This window comes from Aquarana catesbeiana, linkage group LG01 (genome assembly GCF_042186555.1).
Source record: "Aquarana catesbeiana isolate 2022-GZ linkage group LG01, ASM4218655v1, whole genome shotgun sequence".
NCBI lineage: Eukaryota > Metazoa > Chordata > Amphibia > Anura > Ranidae > Aquarana > Aquarana catesbeiana.
Genome location: NC_133324.1, coordinates 295110186 through 295126607, shown reverse-complemented (window position 1 = coordinate 295126607; position 16422 = coordinate 295110186). Strand labels below are relative to the sequence as shown.

The 16422-nt window shown below is 38.3% G+C and overlaps 1 protein-coding gene across 1 annotated transcript in view; it reads right to left on the bottom strand.

The window, feature by feature from the left end:
• Window positions 1-364: 364 nt before the first annotated feature.
• The window catches only part of PRODH (proline dehydrogenase 1), a 227899-nt gene continuing 211841 nt past the window's right edge, over window positions 365-16422 (bottom strand). Inside the window, exons 13-14 of the mRNA XM_073629331.1 lie at window positions 11652-11740; window positions 365-5239 (exon numbers count right to left, since the gene is read on the bottom strand). Coding sequence (XP_073485432.1) covers window positions 5049-5239; window positions 11652-11740 — 280 coding nt within the window. The 3' untranslated portion in view covers window positions 365-5048. The remainder of the gene's footprint in view (window positions 5240-11651; window positions 11741-16422) is intronic.

Genomic DNA, 16422 nt, shown 5'->3' with positions numbered 1-16422 from the left:
ATGCTAGTATGATCGTCTTTTATATGAGTGGCAGTTAACAATTAATAACGGACTGTTGCTCTTTTATTGAATACAGTCTCTTGTGTGTATTGTAGCAGCTGTGTAACCCCTATTAGAACAGCTGCTGAAATAGAATAGTGAAGAACAGAAGGAGGAAATCACCTAAAGAAAAAGTGTCTAAGAAACGATTCATTTTTTTCTTCCAAGTCTTCATATGCCAGCTATATTAACTATAAAACCAACAAATTACAACTACCAGATCCAACATAATCCTCCTTAGTATCTTCTCCTAATGAAGATTTGGTTTAATATAAAACTTAATACAATGATGCCTTTAAAGATAAAAAAGTAATATAACTTAAAATTACAGGTTTTAATATTTTATTTAGTAAAGATAAAGCAATACCATTTTATACAAAATAAACTCTTTACCATAGAATCCCATTTCATTATAAATCATTAAAGCAATGACTCAGAGCAACCAATTTCATTGTTCCATTTAGGTAGTTGAAATGTAAAAATCATAGTATATGTTTGACAGTCACCAAGAAAAAAGTCTGAGCAATAGAAACCCCATTGCCGCTTTATTTAGATTCTGTAGGTGGAACAGTGTATTCCCATAACTAAAGCACAACAAATGGCATGTGACAACACGACCAACGTTTTTTTTTTAGTCTTAGTGTTTTAGATAGATCAAGGTCTACAAAGGGATTACCGATAACCATAGAGAAACAGACTGCCCACACACAGATGCTATAAGTGTACAGATGATGAGCAATCACTTAGGGGAAGGCAGACTTATTTGTTAGAACTTGGCATAATATGCAAAATGACAGTAGCTACAGGGAAAAGATTTTTTCTATTATTAAAGAAAACATGCCATGACAGACATGACATTGCTGGCCTCCTTTTAAATAAACTAGTTGGCTGACTGTTTTGCTGACCCATAGGATTTAATACTTTGACTCATTAAACTGGAAAACAGAATGCTAATTAGCAAAGTCAGAGTAAAGTCAGAACTCCTTTTTATTCTTAATCAAGGATAATGGCTTAAAGTACAGATGCCAAATAGTCAGTATAAAAGCCAGGGAACCAGCATTTTCAAGGTAGGAATAACCGCCCTATTGTGACTAAAAGTTGCAATATTGCACTACTGAACACAATTGTCCACCATTCTCTAGTATTCATAACTGCTAAACCTCTGGGTGAAGAGGTTTAGCAACTATCTCTAGGCAGACATACTCCAGCCCCCTGCCTGTGGTCTGAAAAGGAAATACTCAGCATTGGTAGTTACAGAATATTCATATTGTTTAAGTTGTAAAAGTACATAATCAGTTTGCCTATTGTCCATATTCTGTGCTCCAAACTGGAGAAGGCATACATTATTTACAACACCAGCATTGCAAATGGGTGGACGAGCATACTTGCTGCCCACTATATCCCTGACTAGACCAACAAAATACATCTACATATTGTAGCACTTAGCAAGTGCAATTTACCCAGTTAAAGACTGAACAATGACAATTGATTGCTCTGTACCAAAACCAGCAAGTTTTATATTTTGACAGAGGTAACACTGGTTGCATACACTTTATTAAATATATACAATAAAAGACACAAGCAGCCTTAATATACCATTACTTATTTGTAACAGTCCAATATACTGTAAGTAATCAGTAGTAACACACACCTTCTTGCATGCGCTTTCTATTTTATGCAAATTTAGCAAACTTTCATAAAATTCTATTGCCTAATGGAAGCAGGTATGTTTAGGAGTGGGTGGGTTCAGTATTTTAATGCATTTCATGAGGCACTTCCATAGAAGATCTATGGCAGTTCATTTGTTTTCATAAACTCAAATCTGTATTTGACCTAAAGGAGAGGTTTTGTTTTATAGTATAACTTTTAAAGTGGAGCCAAAGTCACAAAACAAAAATTACCAGCAGGAGTTTTTCGGCAGAAGAGACATGCAGTCATTTGCCAAAAAAGAAAGAAAAAAAAAAATTTTTTTTTTCTCTATGCACTTTACAGTGTGTATCCCATTCAGTGTACAGCCTAGCTCTATGCTTGTAGACAATGTAACTCCTGCACACATTGCCAAGGGTTGAAGAGGAGTATCGAGGAATCCACAAGAATCGGTGTCAGCAGGTGACGCAGTATTGACAAAATCCTGAAATTGTCAATGTTGGAGGACAGAACAGAAGGAGTTAGGGGTGTTCCATAACCTACGTATGCTATGCACATTTGCAGATTATGACAAAAGCTCACTCCACCAATGAAGTTTACTTCTGCTTTAATAAAGTGAATGCTGTGCTCAGGCAGCAGCAACCCAGAGAAACCAATCAATGGATTACACTAGACTGCTGAAAGCCAAAATCAGACTGGCTACCATAGGACACTTCACATAACTGCACTTTGTAAATACAATGCTAAATAAATAAAAGGTGCATTAGCCAGTTGACTCTTAAAGAGGTTGTAAACCTTCCTGTATTATTTGCAACTATAGGTAAGCCTATAATAAGGCTTACCTATAGATACTGTAAATATCTCCTAAATGTGTGCTGTTTGAGTTATTTACTGTATACGGCAGCATAATGGCATTGGCGCATGTGCTCTGAAGGAACGGCCACTCGTGCCGTTTCTTTAGAAGTCGGTGTTGTGATCGGCGGCTCCCGTGTGCATGCGCTGGAGTGACGTCACGCGGCTCCGGCCAGTCACACAGCCGGAGTCCATGGCCCTGGAAGGAAGATGAGTAAAGATGGATGCAGGTTCGTGTGCAGGTGTCACATAATGTGCTAGTATGCGATCCATACTAGCACGTTATGCCTTTACTTTGCAGGGAAAAAAACAAACGGTTTACTTCCTCTTTAGATGAAAACAGATGCCACTGCTTTTTTTCACCTTTTTTGCTTTTTTTTTTTTTTTTTTTTTTTTTAAATCCTTACCTACCTATGCTTTCTTCTTCAATGTCACTGGTGAAAACCAGTTAACTTTTTAACACATATTTGATTCAACACAAATCATTAGATATCACATAGTCTAGTTTTAATCCTGCTCAGATTGCATTGAACACGATCATAAAGAAACCTTTATAAGAAAAATAAGTGCTTTCAAATCTATAGTTTTTTTAATAATCTGACTTGTACAGAATTTGTAACCAATATAATAAAGGTGTGGTGTTAAATTATTAGATTATCTTATTACCTTGATTATCAAGTAACAATCTTCTTATGTCCACTCAGTATTGAAAGCTTGTTAAAATCTTTTTCAAAGAAAACTTCAGGCAGGCAGCTGATATCAGTGTGTCAAAAATCACTGCATAGAAAAGCTCTTTGAACTACAGTACAGTATACTACTGACATGCAATTTAATTAAATGGAAACACATCTTGATTAATGAAGGTTACTGGAATTGAGTGGGGAAAAAAGACTGGTGGAATTTACAGCTATATACTGCCATCTCGGAACTTAGCATTTTATATCAACAGATGCTATTGGCTATACAGATTCTAATTAGGAACAGCATATGTTCACAATACTGCCCAACAAGATGTTAACATTGCATATAATAGCTGTGCAGAGAATAACAAGAACTGATAAAGATGTTCAACAAGTAGCAAGCTATCAAAAGAAACAGATTTTAGGAAATAGTTACGTACAATGTAATCTACAGTAACAGTCTAGGCATTTACTCTACTCTACTACATAAGAAGGAGATTTAAGAATCTAAAGAATTTCCATGGAATGTAAAATGTATGCATGCAACATGTATTTTAATTTTAGAAGCACAAAAGTTTGAAACGAAAAAGTACTGCAATCCAAGTCATTACACTGCACTTTGCAACAAACATGCAGGTTATATGGAGGAACACCACACAACGCAAGGAAAGACTAAAGACAACTACACTAATGAATCGCTAATCAGCAACTCCTAGCTTAACACTAAAAACCTGCATAAATAAAAGAGCACTTGACAGAATGTTTTCCAAATTATTATTAAAGCGTTCATTCCTTCTTGTCTGCTCAGCTGCCATTCAATCGAGACAATCACAAAACAAGGAAAAACAGTTCTGGCAGATGAACTGTAAAGACCTGTTAAAGGAAGAACTGTTTGCTTCAAGAGGTAACTTGGTTTAAAGATATATTCACTTTCTGCTGGGAAGAATACACTAAAGGCTAGACACCCGGTCTGAATATCGTCCAGTTCAATAGAAACCGGCCGACATTCAGTCCATGGGTACAGCAACCTGTCCGAAAGACGCTGGTCTAACGACCGGCTTTTATTGAACGGGCATGCTGGAAAACCAGCATCCGATCAGAGCTTGCAGCCAATGGCTGAAAGTGCTGATCACTGTGTTCTGGTGGGGGGCTGTCCCTCTGTCAGCACACAATAGCTCAGCAGGGGGGATTGTTGTACCGACATCACTTGTGTTAGTACAGCAGTCTCAACTTTTTTTTTTCGTTCAGCCCGCTGAGTTAAACGAAAAAAAAAAAAAAAAAACTGTGAACCTGGCATTACAGCCAAGCTACAAGTCATGTTGAATCCTAACCAGTGTCAGATATATTTTATCAAGTCCATGACTTTGTTCTCAGAATTAATGTATTTTGGTGCATTGGGAGTGGCTGCAAGACTTTCACAAACCCTTACAAATATTTCCCTATACTTGTTCGGCTTTATCAAGCTTTGTCTGCAGGACTGATAACAGCAACTTAAAAACACACATTCAATTGTTGAGGACAATAAATAATTTAAATTACAATGCATTCTAATCTGCCTAGAAATTAATCTGTAATAACTTTTCTCTTTTTAAATATAGACTTGTTTTTTTTTTTACAATCTATTGCTGAAAGGGCAATTTCCTTAAAGCATGAACAACATGGATTTGGTTTAAAAACACAGCTGCATTCGTTTGGGTTTTGGTTTCATTTAAAAAATATAAAATATTTCCTATAAATATTTTTCAAAAGGAAAACAAGTTTAAATATTATGTGTATGGCTGTCATCCTTGTTAGTTTTCACCGCTGAGCTCCACGCTGCCATCTCTCTCTCTAGAATCTGGGAGTGTAGAGGAGGTTGCCTGTGAGCAGACGTCTTTTGAACTCCATCCACAGGAGCTCACGCTCTTTCATTGCTCCTTTCATGAAGCCACGGTTTTCCTGGGCTCTCCTGGATAGGTATGGCAGAACTTCGTTGACAGGTCCATAGGGAACATATTTATAAACAGGGTAGCCTGCTTGGCCTGTCAATGTGACAAAAAAAGAAAAAAAAAAAAAGATTTAGATTTACCTTTGTATAAAAATGGACAGCTGCAATAAATACTTGTTGAATGCCAAGAAGTACTAAAACACCACTAATGCTGGTTCTGACTCAGGTGCGACCTACATGGCACTAAAAAGAAGTTAGAAGTAGGTTTACATAAAAATAGCTCTTAGGCTGGATTCACACCTATGCATTTTTAGTGCTTTTTGCATTTTGCAGATTTGCACTACAGTCCATCTAGCATGGTTTCCTATGGAACATGTTCTGTAGTGCAAATCTGCAAAATGCAAAAAGCACTAAAAATGCATAAGTGTGAATCCAGCCTTAAAGTGATTGTAAAGTATCTTTTTTTTTTGTTTTAATAACAAACATGTCATTCTTACCTGCTCTGTGCAGTTGGTTTTGCACAGGGCAGCCTGGATCCTCCTCTTCTTGGGTCTCTCTTCGCTGTTCCTGGCCCCTCCCTCCTGTTGAATGCCCCCACAGCAAGCAGCTTGCTGTGCGGACACTTGAGCCAAGCTGCAGCTCCGTATGTCCATTCAGACAGAGAGCCTCTGTTCGATCCCACCCCCTCTCTCTCCTGATTGGCTAAATGACTTTAATTGACAGCAGCAGGAGCCTATGGCGCCCTGCTGTCTTAACCAATCAGGATGGAGAGTACCGGACAGCTGAGGGACTTGTGGAAATCGCTGGACAGAGAGGGGGCTCAGGTGGGTGCTCAGGGGGTGCTGGGGTGGCTGCTACACACAAGGTTTATCTTAAAGCATAGAATGCATTAGGATAAATAATAAAAAAAAAACACCTTCTGACTTTACAACTCCTTTAACAGTGGAGGTTTAATAATTTTGAAAGTTTCAAGAACTTTCTAGAACTCAATGTATATGAAAGCAGGTACAGTAGGGGGATGACTTTTTTTTTCCTAAAGTACACATTATATTCTTTGAAAGAGATTCACAGAAGCTTTACAAGAAATAGCAAACAATTATGGCCAGATTTTTCTGACTTGTGTATTAATTAAAAAATGCTAGTACTGGCTTGAGGTTGAGACATGTTTGATGTTTAAAATGATAAAGCTGTGGATGTGACTTCAAAGCAATTACCAAATGTCCTGCAGTCTGAAATTTTGATACATGACATCCCAACATTGCCCATTTGTTGTTACATTGAATTACCTTACTTCTGAACTCATTGCGAAAGTCGCTGGTTACATATTGGTTCACACCGGCAACTGAATTTTCGATTATTATATTTGTGTTTGAATATTAAGCTTTATGTGTATTAAAAAGGTCAGAATCACCCCTTTTAACCACTACCACCACTTATAGCCTGACTGATTTGAACACTAGAAGTCTTAACAACTCACTCCCCTCCATTCCACTTGAGGCAACAGAGAAATAACTCAAGTACATAAATTCTGAAACAAATTGCTGTATTATGGATGCAGATAGCGTAATGCTGTAGGGTCCAATGTGAGCCATTGCTACAGATATTGAGCCCCACTCTCGCCTAATAAATATGAGTTTAAAATAGTTATGTGTGTATAATCAACTTGCAAAAAAATGTGGGGGTGCAAAAAATACAGAACACTACCAGAATCTAGTAATATAAAGGCCTTCATTCTTGAATATTAAACACAAACAAATCCTAATTTGTGTAGAGACTGGACATAATAGAAACATCTAGTTAATGGGGAACTTCACTCAAAAAGTGAAGTACCACTCATTCTTTCCCTCCCCAGTCTGTACTTTTCTTGGTGATACCGGCCAAAGCACATTTATAACCCACTCCCTCATGCCTTATCCTGCCCACAGCCTCCTGTGACATAGACATTTCGTAGAAGACTGGGGTTTCTGTAAGAAACGATGCAAATATTGTGAATTACATCTAAAAATAGGGGCAGTACACACCTTTAGCACTGGTGAGGTGTATCCCATAAAAGATTATATACATTGTAGTACTACATATGCAGTGTACACAAGCACAGAGCACTCCCTGCAATATGTGGGTTGCACAACTTGTTCTTTAAGAATCACAATAGGTAAGCGTTTCATGGCAAGTACTAACCCCAATGCTAAACATCTTTCTGCAGAAAAATATTTACAATGGTAACCTGAAAGAATTTCAATTTTATGGCATAGAGAGGGTTAAGAAATCCACAAGAGGGGGAGATCTCCACAAAAGGCTGTTAAAAAAAGGAAGGCATGGTGGATACATAACATAAGCCATAGATGGTTCGAATCTCAGCCGGGTTCAGCAGAAACCTGCCTAAATTCGAACCATGTATGGATGTCAATCAACTTGGGTATAACCAGCATGTCAGATTTTACATGTGATTATTGCTAGCAGCTGTTATAGCCCCTAGCAATAATCACTGTGTTCTCCTGACGGGGGAGGCTTCCCCTGCCTGGAGAACACAATGGCTCCGTGGGAGGGATTCCCCTGTCAACACTGATGGTGTTGATGGGGGGAATGGAGCGATTTTCTTTCCTGCAACCGCTCCATCTATAGCCGGCCTTTGACACTTGTCTGTCATAAAGATTAATTAAAGATGGGACATGTCTTTTTCTTAAATGATTATCTGTCCCTGTATAAACCTACTCTCTCTTTTGTTAACGATCTGTTACCATATATTTTCTTTTGCTTTGCTAGGATTTAAATTGATGAACATCTCTTTGAGATGCAATTCATTTAGTATGCGCCTGAATGGTCAGATCTGTCAGTGGACGTGGAGGTTTTAAATGTTCAAAAAGACTCAAGCGCTGACGTGGATAGAACTACTAATGCGGATACCAAATGGTTAATATGAGATGACCAAAAAATTTAGCTGCAACTAAAATGAGTAATAGGATCAATAAATAATATAGTGGTTAATTGCGCTAATATTATCCTCTTATTACCATTACAATTCGTGATTAAAGACTGTCCTCCTAAAATAATAAAACACCTCCAAGTGATCTTAAAAATCTACAAAAATCCTCATAAGATATAATATATAACGAACACTGAACTTATTCCTCCATCATCAACGTGATTGTGCTCATTAAAAATGCCTGAATAATTAAAACAAATACATATACAAGTGCTCTAAAACATATCTGCTGCTTGTAAAAAATTAATACATATAAATGTGTGTCGTGCCACATAAAACAAACTAAATCCAGTGCGAATAAATGTAAGTTTTGAAAAAATGAGTTTGTTTTTTTAAAAAATCATTAGTATAAGGTGCTCAAAATCTATCAAGTGTTCTAAACAAGTTCAATCAGTGCCAGTTGTAGTGTGACCAAAATTTATAAATAAATAGTGTCAAAAAAAGTTTTACTTTCACTTCTTTCACTTCTTCTTTTGTTTTAATTATACTCCACTCCTCCACTCAAATCCCGGACATGGAAAGAAAAAATTTATACATCCATTGCGCAGAGATTCAAAACAATTGGATACTATGTATCAGACTAAGACAGTTTCACTCGCATACTCTTCTACATGCGATCGCGTTTGCATTGATCAGCTGCACGGAGCTCAGCGGTGAGGCAATTCATCCGTCACCGCTTACTTACACACTGCAAAGTGCTGGGGATGTCACAGGCTCCTCCTACGCGTTACGTCACTGCCACGTGACTTTTTCAAGGTTGCCCGTATTGTGCGCCTGCCGAATACTTATGGCGTGTGTCTACTAGTAGTCATGGCAACCCTGGGAGAGGCACTGCATCATCATTTCAATAGCGCGATCTCTCTTGCATTCTAGTGATCATTAATATTAGTTTATATAACATGATTCTATATTGCCTACATTAACAAATCTTTAATACAATAAAAAATTAAAAATAAAATATAAAAAATAGAATCATATACACATTTTAAAATATAACTAAATAACCTAAAATTAGTAAAAAAGGATTTCATTCCATTATGTGATATATAGCACTCCCCCTACTGTTTAAAACATAGAACTACATCTCCTCCACACAAACAAAATTATCCTCAATATTCCTGACATAGCCAAAAACCACATATAACCTTTATGTCAGGATATGTATAATTTTAACATGTTATGATCCATGCCCAAAAAAATGTAAGAATTAAAAAGTTTTTATAATTAATCCAGAGAAGTATTTTACCAAAAAAATTAAAAGTATATTAAAAGAATTTTTTTTTTTTTTTCATGATGGAGGGATAAGTTCAGTGTTCGTTATATATTACCGTATTTATCGGCGTATAACACGCACTGGCGTATAACACTTTTAGGAGGGAAGTTGAAGGGAAAAAAACTTACATTTAAATGCCCATCATTGCAGCCGCCCCAGTGCAGCCTTGCCAGTGCAGCCATGTCAGAGCAGCCTTGTCAGAGCAGCCTTGTCAGAGCAGCCTTGTCAGAGCAGCCTTGTCAGAGCAGCCTTGTCAGAGCAGCCTTGTCAGAGCAGCCATGTCAGTGCAGCCATGTCAGTGCAGCCATGTCAGTGGAGCCTTCCCCAGTGTCCATTGCAGCCTTGCCCCAGTGCAGCGTTGCAGCTCGCTGAGCTTCAAAATCGCCGACCGCGATTTGAAAATGGCGCCGCCGGCGCCGAAATACACAGAGCCGGTCCTCGGCTCTTCTCGGCAGCTCTCGTTCACTTTCGGCTCCACTCGGGATGGGCGTGACGGTGAGCCGAGCTATCCGAACCTAGCCGAGTACACTCGGCTAGGTTCGGGCGGCGCTCGAGTGAAGCCGAAAGTGGCCGAGAAGAGCCGAGGACCGGCACTGTGTATTTCGGCGCCGGCGGCGCCATTTTCAAATGGCGGTCGGCGATTTTTTAGATCTGACAGCGGGGGATCGCAGGGGATCGGCATATAACACGCACCCGTGATTTTCCCCTGATTTTAAGGGGAAAAAAGTGCGTGTTATACGCTGATAAATACGGTATATCTTATGAGGATTTTTGTAGATTTTTAAGATCACTTGGAGGTGTTTTATTATTTTAGGACAGTCTTTAATCACTAATTGTAACGGAAATAAGAGGTTTTAAATGTGCTTTGGCTGGAAGTCCTAGTTTGCTATGATTAAGGCCCATACTGGGCAAAAATGCATATGCGTGAGAAGGAGCTTGTAGCTTTTTATGTGACAAATTACGTTTATTTTATTAGCCAGAGGAGGGGTGCCACCATATTATACATACTGAATGTGGATGGCATACAGGAGCCATTTGCGAGCACCACCCACCTGCACAGAAGTTGAGGAGACCTGGGGTTGAGCAGTGGTGAGTGTTTTTTGTCCTGTGAGAGACAGCATGCCTGAAAGAAGAAGTGCCCTCTGTGCCCTCTTTGGAGAAACCGTGTTCTGGGAATTCTTCGTCGTGTAATAAATACACAATTTTAACTGCTTGCTGACCAGCCAAGGCACATCTACTGTGGCAAGTCGGCTCTCCTGCGTGAACTGACGTACCCATACGTCGGTCCGTGCATGTGAGATTGCAGGAGCGCGCTCGCGAACTCTATGTCCGTCGGCCGCCCGCGATCGTTATACACAGAGGCAGAACAGGAATCTGCCTTTCTAAACAAGGTGAATCTTCGTTCTGACAGGAGACATCTCAGATCTGCTGTTCCTGGTGATCGGGAACAGCGGTCTCTGTCATGTCCCTGGCAGCCCACCCCCCTACAGTTAGAAAACACCCAGCGAACACAGTTACCCCTTGATCACCCCCTAGTGTTAACCCCTGCCTGTGTCATTTATACATTGATCAGTGCTATAAAAATGCACTGATCAATGTAATTATGTCACTGGTCCCCAAAATGTGTCATTTGAGGTCAGATTTGTCCGCCGTAATGTTGCAGTCCCACTAAAAATTGCAGATCGCCACGATTACCAGTAAAAAATAAAAGTCTATAAATCTATCCCGTAGTTTGTAGACGCAAACGTTTGCGCAAACCAATCAATAAATGCCGACTGCAATTTTTTTAACCAAAAATATGTGGAAGAATACATATTGGCCTAAACTGATGAATACATTTGTTTTTATATATATATTTTTTTGGATATGTATTATAACAGAAAGTAAAAAATATTGTTTTTTTTTTCAAAATGTCACTCTTTTTTTGTTTATAGCGCAAAAAATAAAAACCCCAGATGTGATCAAATACCACAAAAAGAAAGCTCTATTTGTTGGTACAGCGTTGCATGACCATGCAATCATCAGTTAAAGCAACGCAGTGCCATATTGCAAAAAAAAAAAAAAGTGGTTAAATCAGCTTACAAAAACCCATAAGCTTGAAATTACACCTAAAACCCTTTACGTTTAGTCAGATAATGGCAATCAGTTCTATTGCAAAACACTAATCCTATATTATCAGTGTAAGGTGTCATATTAAATCCAGAGCAGTAAATCTGATACATTGATCAAGGACTGTAAATTAACACTTACCAAGAGGAAAACTTATTTGGTCGCACATGCCGAGCAGTTGTCCAAAATATACTTTTTTATCCTCAGGGTAAATGCCCAATTCGTTCATTCTACAAAGAATAAAATGATTGTTTATAGTACATGCAATCACATCCACAGAGTTTTAGCTTCTAAAGGTGTTCATTTAATGATTAGACAGCTTTCTGAATAAGGACTGTAGACAAGATCAATGAGCAGAGGTAGATTTTTCAGTTACTTTACTATCTTTGATATATTGCAGTATACCAAACAGAATCTACAATCTTTAACTAGAAGAACTAAGCCCAAAATGCAACTCAGCATTAATAATAAAAAAAAAAACACATTTTCAGGAGTATTACTAGTGTCTTTAATAAAATAATCCTGGGTATAATTTTAAATGGTTTGCAGATATGGTACTCTGTGCCAAAGTCAGCAAAATCTTCGGGCAGCATCGCCTAGTTTTACTATATGGAATCTTGAGCCTGGGCAGAACTGCCTGAAGACTCTTTTTAAATCTCTTATGCAAAAAAAACAGCAATTGCAATGTGACAATGTTAAGTGACAGGTTACATGGCGGGAAGCAGAGTGCTTTAAGATTCTTTCATTACGTCAGAAAATGTACATGCATGAAACTTGTTTCTGTAATATAAGTTGTCTTTTTGTTTCTCTCAGAAATAAATGTGGTTATAAATGCAATATTTCTGGAAGGACGTATCATCCAGTGCATGCGGTTTAAGGGTGTAACTGGGAGGGAGCATGGCGGTAGGCGGTGATGAGATGGGGGGTCATAGGTAGATTAGGCGAAGTGAGGGATATGGGAAAGGAGATACAGTGGAGAATGGCTAGGAAAGAAAAACAGAAGGAGGAAGCAGAGAAATATGAGGGGTACTATACCCTGAGGTGTATTAGTCCAGCAGCGCACCAACACCTTTGCAACCATTGTGCTACCTGCTGGGTGTTTGGTGTGCTCCTGTACCTTTAAGAAGGGGTGGGCTCCCCTTCAGTCCACCTGCCCTCATTTATCCATCATAATGTATGTGCCTCCACTGTGGGAACACTCATATTTTAGTGTTAGGACCACAGCTATCAGGGTGCCGTGATGAGGCTCTGTGGCTTCCACATGCGTTTGCAAATGCGTGCGGATGAAACCCCTGTTTTTAACGCATACTGTTAGACAGGTTAATTGGTTGTCTGCGAGCTGGTGGTAAGTAGGCTTTGATTTTTTCCTGGGCATTCCCCAGGTTTTGTTGGTATCTCTCTGGATATGTGTGCATGCATGTTTCACACCTTTAATGCATGCAGGGAGATGTTCCTCTTGGTATTAAGCTCCTTGGGGAACCTTTCACAATAAGTGGTCTTAGATTGGGTGGTAAAGATGCAGTCTGCAGTGGTTATTTAGTCCTCCTGGAGCAGCTGAAACATAGTATGGGACATCTTACCATTACTGGACCATGTGGTGCAGTTGGGTAAGGTGTCTGAAACAGGGTAAAGTTTGAGAACCAAGGACCTAAGCTCCAAATTTATGGCATTACAGAAATTTAATACCACATAGCCCAGTCAAAGTGTTTCCTAATCGGAGACTACAGTCTTGTTTTAACTCTGTGTTGTATATTGTCCAAAGAAAAAATAAAAAAAAAAAATAAAAAAAATACACTGATTTTTTTTGTCATATTGGGTATACTCTGTCTGGGCTCATTAAACCAACCATGTTATTACACATCAAACAAGGCAGAACTGGATTTACAAAGCACAGGATCTAGAGTAAGCAAAGGGCAATAATTCTAGAATAGGTGTGCTGTACCTGATACATCAGAGCTGACACATTAACAAGAATTGTGGTTACTACATTTGTCGAACATTTTTTGACTAATGAGCCTGTAAGCAGTTTCTGTCACAGCATGAAGATAATATTAGCATAAGATGGACACACTACCTTTTTACATGTATTTTACAGTGCAACTAAACAGATTTATGGATAGAATACCATGAAAGATTACCGAGCAAAATATAAAGAGAATTTAAAAATCTTCATGCAGACTCTGGAAGTAATTTCGGAGAATGGAACACAGTAATCTGTAAATCTTTGTATCTCCATAACATCATGCATTTTAATGACTTATTTTCCTATATGAAGCAGAAAATAAAACAAAATGTTCTCATTTTAATACATTTATAAAGTATTAACATTTTATTCAGTAAGTCTTCAGAACAGTGAAAGGAATCCTTTTGTGCATGGCTTTCAAAGGTCCTGAAAAGGTAAAATCGCTGAAATAAATGTATTGTTTATAGGAAGAAAATATAAGCTAGTGTACATGGGACTTTACGTTTTGCCTTTGACGTGCATTTATAAAACATTTTTGAAGGCTATGAAGTACAGTGTTTAGTTTGTGTTTTTAGAGCATTCTTGTGCATTTACTGGTGCTTCAGCAATGCAATGTAAATGCTTGGTAAACTTGATGCAAACAGCTTATGTGCCAGCAATTTTTCCCTGTAAAAATGTGGTGTTCGCCTTTCATCACAGTTGGACACTTTAGAAAAACAGCAAAGAGATCATGATGCCCTTGTGGCATCAGATAGAGCTCTCCTTTACCAGTACTATATACAGTCTATTGTCTAAATACACTATATAGAGACAAGGTTGAGCAAGTCTTGACCTCAACCCGATTGAACACCTTTGGGGTGAACTAGAGCGGGGATTGCAAGCCTGGCCTTCTTGTCCAACATCAGTACCTGACCTCACAAATGCACTCCTGGAAGAATAGTCAAACATTCCCATATGACACACTCCATAACCTTGTAGACAGTCTTTCCAGAAGAGTTGAAGCTGTCATAGCTGCAAAGGGTGGGCCTACTCAATATTGAAAACGATTATAGATTTAACGTTTAGCCTCATAGGGTGACACTGTGGATACACAAATAACAGTGTGCCAACGTCCCAACAGTGAATATAGAAAGACTAAAAGCTAGAAAATTGGACTTTAAAGGCACACGGGTAAACCATGTAAGAGTAATTAAGGTTTTTTTATTTGTAGAAAACTATTCAAAAATAATTTTTACACATAGATATATAAATAATTCATGAAACTAATATTGTATGACCCACACATAAATTCTGACACCACTTCCAAAATAAACAGTTACAGTGATACACCCGATGGTACAATGGTTGAAGTTCTAATAGTAGTAATCAAATAGGGATGTAGACATGGAATAGTTTGGGTCACAGTGCGAATACAAATACAAGATATTCCTTCTACAGGTTGCGCGTAGGGATACGATTCTTCAGGAGCACAAAGATAGATAAGGTACTTAATGTAAACAAAATTGACACCGGACTATTAGGAAGGTAAATGAGAAACCAACCAGTCCAAGATGTAGAGTCATATAGTCATCAGCCGCAGATATATTATCGTTGTAGTTTGCTGGTAAGCAAAGGGATGTATGGATATATCCAGGGATAGATAGCCAGCATACAGCTAGGAAGACACAAGTGCTGATAATGTAGATCAGCATATGTGTATTAAAGTTACAAAACTTGTTCAAACATTGTAGGGTGGCAAGCTTAAGGCTCAGAGAGGCTGGTACCTCAAGATTCGAGCCGCGCTGTGTAATGTGTGTATCTCCTGGTATCCAACAACTTATATGGTTGTTATATATTAGTTTCATGAATTTTATATATATCTATGTGTAAAAATGATTTTTTAATAGTTTTCTACAAATAAAAAAACTTTTACATGGTTTACCCGTGTGCCTTTAAAGTCCAATTTTCTAGCGTTTAGTCTTTCCCAACTCAATATTGAACCCTACGGACTAGGAATGGGATGTTATTAAAGGTCATGTAAAGGCAGGTGTCCCAATACTTTTGGTAATATACTGTATATATTGATATCGGCTTTCCATTATACTCTGCAAAGCTACTCCTAACTGGGGCCTGCATTTCATGGCCCACTTAAACAATGCAGGAAAGAGAACTCTGCTAGAAGGCATGATTGTAACATGTCACATGATTGGGTTCTGCAATTTTTTTTCTTTAACTCATGGCTTCCCTATTTGCATACCTTTATGGCAGAAGATATATGCTGGAAAATCTCCCTGTCTTTGGAAGCAATCTGAAAATCTCATTGCTTGATATGATTCCAGCAACAAACCACCACCAAAGAGAAGTATGAATCCCTGGGGCCCAAAAAGTCACATGATCTGCTGCATCATGCAATATTTCCCAATTCAGGCCCACGTAGAAACTGCAACCTGAACCTGTAAGGTTCCAGCATACACTAATTGCTCTGCATCTACAACCTTCCTTCATCTCCAAAGACAATGTAGTCTGCACATTTTGAGAAAAGTTTTGCTCCTGTATCATCTTTATTGTTAGTGTCAACCTGTATGCTAATCAGTAGTCTAGGTCCAGCATCCATCTATTTTTTTTCCATCTTCTCTTCTGTTTCCTTTGTCATTATCCTTTTTTTCTTGCAATCTCACTGTGCTGACTTGGATACACCTTGTTGTTGGACCCTGTTAACTGCTCAAAACCTCTGTAAGAAAGGCTCGCGTCAGTTTCTATTAGTATCCTTATTACCTACAGTACAGAGGTCTCCTTTAAACCTACAATTTTTATTGTGGCTAATCAAGATCTGTGATCTCTAGTTGCCCCAGTTATGCTAATAGTCTATATATATATATATATATATATATATATATATATATATATATATATATAAATTCTCCTAATTTTCTCCTGATAAAGGTTACATAGGATATGCCTGTGGCCTAG